The 4,664-nt window shown below is 61.8% G+C and overlaps 1 protein-coding gene across 1 annotated transcript; it reads left to right on the plus strand.

The window, feature by feature from the left end:
- Positions 1-6: 6 nt before the first annotated feature.
- Positions 7-3,784, plus strand: ARHGAP35 (Rho GTPase activating protein 35; the record flags this gene model as incomplete). The annotated part of the gene is made up of 1 exon (XM_039729278.1): positions 7-3,784. A coding segment is annotated over exon 1 (3,696 nt), but the record flags the coding sequence as incomplete, so codon positions are not given.
- Positions 3,785-4,664: the final 880 nt, after the last annotated feature.

Below are 4,664 nucleotides of genomic sequence, written 5' to 3' on the forward strand. Positions count from 1 at the left end.
GCCATGGCGACGCCGCGCCTGCCCTGAGCCCCGCCCCGCCGCAGACCCGCCAGCGCCGCGCCCGCCCCGGGGCCACCATGCGCCGACGATGATGATGGCCCGCAAGCAAGATGGCCGCACGCCCACCTACAACGTCAGCGTGGTGGGACTGTCCGGCACCGAGAAGGAGAAGGGCCAGTGCGGCGTCGGCAAATCGTGCCTGTGCAACCGCTTCGTGCGGCCGAGCGCCGACGACTTCCACTTGGACCACACGTCCGTGCTCAGCACCAGTGACTTTGGGGGCAGGGTGGTCAACAATGACCACTTCCTCTACTGGGGCGAGGTGGCGCGGCCGCTGGAGGAGTGCGTGGAGTGCCGCGTGCATGTGGTGGAGCAGACGGAGTTCATCGACGACCAGACCTTCCAGCCGCACCGCAGCACGGCCCTGCAGCCCTACATCAAGAGGGCGGCGGCCACCAAGTTGGCGTCGGCCGAGAAGTTGATGTACTTCTGCACCGACCAGTTGGGCTTGGAGCAGGACTTCGAGCAGAAGCAGATGCCCGACGGCAAGCTGCCGGTGGACGGCTTCCTGCTCTGCGTGGACGTCAGCCGCGGCATGAACCGCAACTTCGACGAGCAGCTCAAGTTCGTGTCCAACCTCTACAACCAGCTGGCCAAGACCAAGAAGCCGGTGGTGGTGGTGCTGACCAAGTGCGACGAGGGCGTGGAGCGCTACATCCGCGACGCCCACGCCTTCGCCTTGGGCAAGAAGAACCTGCAGGTGGTGGAGACCTCGGCGCGCTCCAACGTCAACGTGGACCTGGCCTTCAGCACCTTGGTGCAGCTGGTGGACAAGAGCCGGGGCAAGGCCAAGATCATCCCCTACTTCGAGGCGCTCAAGCAGCAGAGCCAGCAGATCGCCGCCGCCAAGGACAAGTACGAGTGGCTCGTCAGCCGCATCGTCAAGAGCCACCACGAGGCGTGGCCCAACGTCAGCCGCAAGATGCAGCCGGCGCCCGAGTACCAGGACTACGTCTACCTGGAGGGCACCCAGAAGGCCAAGAAGCTCTTCCTGCAGCACGTGCAGCGCCTCAAGCAGGAGCACATCGAGCGCCGGCGCAAGGTCTACCTGGCGCTGCTGCCGCAGGCGCTGGACGCCCTCGTGCCGGACCTGGACGAGATCGACCACTTGAGCCGCGCCAAGGCCGAGAAGCTGCTGGAGGCCAAGCCCGACTTCCTCAAGTGGTTCGTGGTGCTGGAGGAGACGCCGTGGGACGCCAGCAGCCACGTGGACAACGTGGACAACGAGCGCATCCCCTTCGACCTGCTGGAGACGCCGGCGGCCGAGCAGCTCTACGAGGCCCACCTGGAGAAGCTGCGCAACGAGCGCAAGCGCGCCGAGATGAGGAGGGCGTTCCGCGAGAACCTGGAGAGCTCGCCCTTCGTCACGCCCGGCAAGCCGTGGGAGGAGGCGCGGAGCTTCATCATGAACGAGGACTTCTACCTGTGGCTGGAGGAGTCCGTCTACATGGACATCTACGGCAAGCACCAGAAGCAGCTGATCGACAAGGCCAAGGAGGACTTCCAGGAGCTGCTGCTGGAGTACTCGGAGCTCTTCTACGAGCTGGAGCTGGACGCCAAGCCCAGCAAGGAGAAGATGGGCGTCATCCAGGAGGTGCTGGGCGAGGAGCAGAGGTTCAAGGCCCTGCAGAAGCTGCAGGCCGAGCGCGACGCCCTCATCCTCAAGCACATCCACTTCGTCTACCACCCCACCAAGGAGACGTGTCCCAGCTGCGCCGCCTGCGTGGACGCCCGCGTGGAGCAGCTGCTGGCCTCGCGCTTCATCCGGCAGCACCGCAACCCCTTGGCCGACTCCAACGTCGACCGCATCAACCTGGTCATCCTGGGCAAGGACGGGCTGGCGCGCGAGCTGGCCAACGAGATCCGCGCGCTCTGCACCAACGACGACAAGTACGTCATCGAGGGCAAGATGTACGAGTTGGCCTTGAGGCCCATCGAGGGCAACGTCCGGCTGCCGGTCAACGCCTTCCAGACGCCCACCTTCCAACCGCACGGCTGCCTGTGCCTCTACAACTCCAAGGAGTCCCTGTCCTACGTGGTGGAGAGCATCGAGAAGAGCCGCGAGTCCACCGTGGGCCGCCGCGACGGCCACCTGGCGCAGCTGCCCCTGACACTCGTCTTGGTCAACAAGCGCGGCGGCGGCGACGCCGGCGGCGAGACGCTGCAGAGCCTGATCCAGCAGGGCCAGCAGATCGCCAGCAAGCTGCAGTGCGTCTTCCTGGACCCCGCCTCCGCCGGCATCGGCTACGGCCGCAACATCAACGAGAAGCAGATCGGCCAAGTCCTCAAGGGCTTGCTGGACGCCAAACGCAACCTCAACCTGGTGGTGGGCTCCACGGCGGGCCTCAAGGACGCGTCCGACGGCGCCGACCTGCGCGTGGTGATGTGCCTGATGTGCGGCGACCCGGTGAGCGCCGACGAGGTGCTGCTGCCCATCCTGCAGGCGCAGCCGTGCCGGCCGGCGCCGGGCGGCGGCGCCGCGGTGCTGCTGGAGGCGGCGGTGGGCTCGCAGCGGCGCCGCGTGGAGCTGTCCCTGCTGTCCTACCACGCGTCCTTTGGCTTGAGGAAGAGCCGCTTGGTGCACGGCTACATCGTCTTCTACGCGGCCAAGCGCAAGGCCTCGCTGGCCACGCTGCGCGCCTTCTTGGCCGACGTGCAGGACATCGTGCCCGTGCAGCTGGTGGCCCTGGCCGACGGCTCGGCCGAAATGCTGGACAACGACGTGAGCCGCGAGCAGCTGGCCGAGGGCGAGGAGATCGCCCAGGAGATCGAGGCTCGCTTCGCCGCCTTGCCCTGCGGGCAGCCCCAAGCCAAGCTGGAGGTCTTCCAACCCTTCTTCAAGGACGCTTTGGACAAGAAGAACATCGTGGAGGCCACGCACATGTACGACAACGCCGCCGAGGCGTGCAGCACCGGCGAGGACGTCTTCAACTCGCCGCGCGCCGGCTCGCCGCTCTGCAACTCCAACCTGCCCGACTCCGAGGAGGACCCGGAGCCGCTGCCCGGTTACAGCCCCTTCCGCGAGGAACCGCCCGTGCCCGCCCTGCCCAAGGACCACTCCAAGCTGTCCATGGAGCTGGAGGGCAACGACGGCCTGAGCTTCATCTCGGTGGTGGGCGCCTTCGACGGCAAAGCCAACAACAAGATCCCGCCGCCGGTCAAGCCGAAGCCGCCGGTGCACTTCGACATCAAGGGCGAGCTGGGCTACCTGGAGCAAAGCCACCGCGAGGTGCAGCGGCGCTCGGTGTCCTCCTCCACGTGGTTGCCGCCGGATTGCTTCGACCCCTCGGATTACGCCGAGCCCATGGACGCCGTGGTGAAGCCGCGCAACGAGGAGGAGAACATCTACTCGGTCCCTCACGACAGCACCCAGGGCAAGATCATCACCGTGAGGAACATCAACAAGGCCACGTCCAACGGCAGCGGCAACGGCTCGGACAGCGAGATGGACACCAGCTCCTTGGAGCGCGGCCGGAAGCTGCCAGCCGTCACCAAACCGCTGCTCTACCGGGCGCGGTGCGCGCGGCTCGGACGCTTCGCCGGTTACCGGCCCGGCGTCAGCGTGGGCAGCGACGATGAGTTGGGACCGGGGAGGAAGAAGGACGAGGAGCCGGGTGGTCAGGGCGGCTACAAAGGGGACAACGCGGTCATGGCCTACGAGGCGGCCGACGGAGAGGATCCCCGCAGGAGGAACATCCTCAGGAGCCTCAGGAGGACCACCAAGGTGGGCTGGGGGTGGAGGTGGGGCTGGGAGGGGTCGTTTTGGGCTGATGGTCAAGCCAGGGGCCATTTCGGGCTGATGGTCCAGCTCAAGGATTTTCAGGGATTTCCTGGGATTTTCCTGTTGGTTTTTCTGAAATTTCCTGGAATTTTCTTGGAATTTCTGGGATTTTTTTGGGAATTTCCTGGGATTTTCCTGTTGTTTTTTCTGAAATTTCCTGGAATTTTCAGGGAATTTCTGGGATTTTTTTCGGGAATTTCCTGGGATTTTCCTGTTGTTTTTTCTGAAATTTCCTGGAATTTTCAGGGAATTTTGGGGATTTTCGGGGAATTTCCAGAATTTTCGGGGAATTTCAGGGATTTTCCATTATTTCTCCCTGATTTTCCTCAGATTTTCCCTTTTTTCCCCCCCTTATTTTCCCATGATTTTTCCCTGGTGTTTCTGGGATTTCTCCTGATTTTTCCCTGATTTTTCTGGTATTTTCCAATGATTTTTCCCATTATTTCCCTCTGATTTTTCCCAGGATTTCCCCATGATTTCCCCATAATTTTCTCAGATTTTCTCCTGTTTTTTTCTGGAATTTCCCTGATTTCCCCTTGATTTCTCCCTGATTTTCCCCTGATTTTCCGTGATTTCCCTCTGATTTTTCCATTATTTTCCCATGATTTCTCTTTTATTTCCCCATGATTTCTCCTGGAATTTTCCATTATTTACCCCTGATTTTCCCATGATTTCTCCTGGAATTTCCCACGATTTCTCCTGGAATTCCCCCTAATTTTTCCATGATTTCTCCTGGAATTTTTGCCTGATTTTCCCATGATTTCTCTCTGATTTCCCCTGATTTTCCCATGATTTCTCCTGGAATTTTCCCTTGATTTCTCCC

Source organism: Passer montanus, unplaced genomic scaffold, assembly GCF_014805655.1.
Source record: "Passer montanus isolate IOZ18808 unplaced genomic scaffold, ASM1480565v1 scaffold681, whole genome shotgun sequence".
Lineage (NCBI taxonomy): Eukaryota > Metazoa > Chordata > Aves > Passeriformes > Passeridae > Passer > Passer montanus.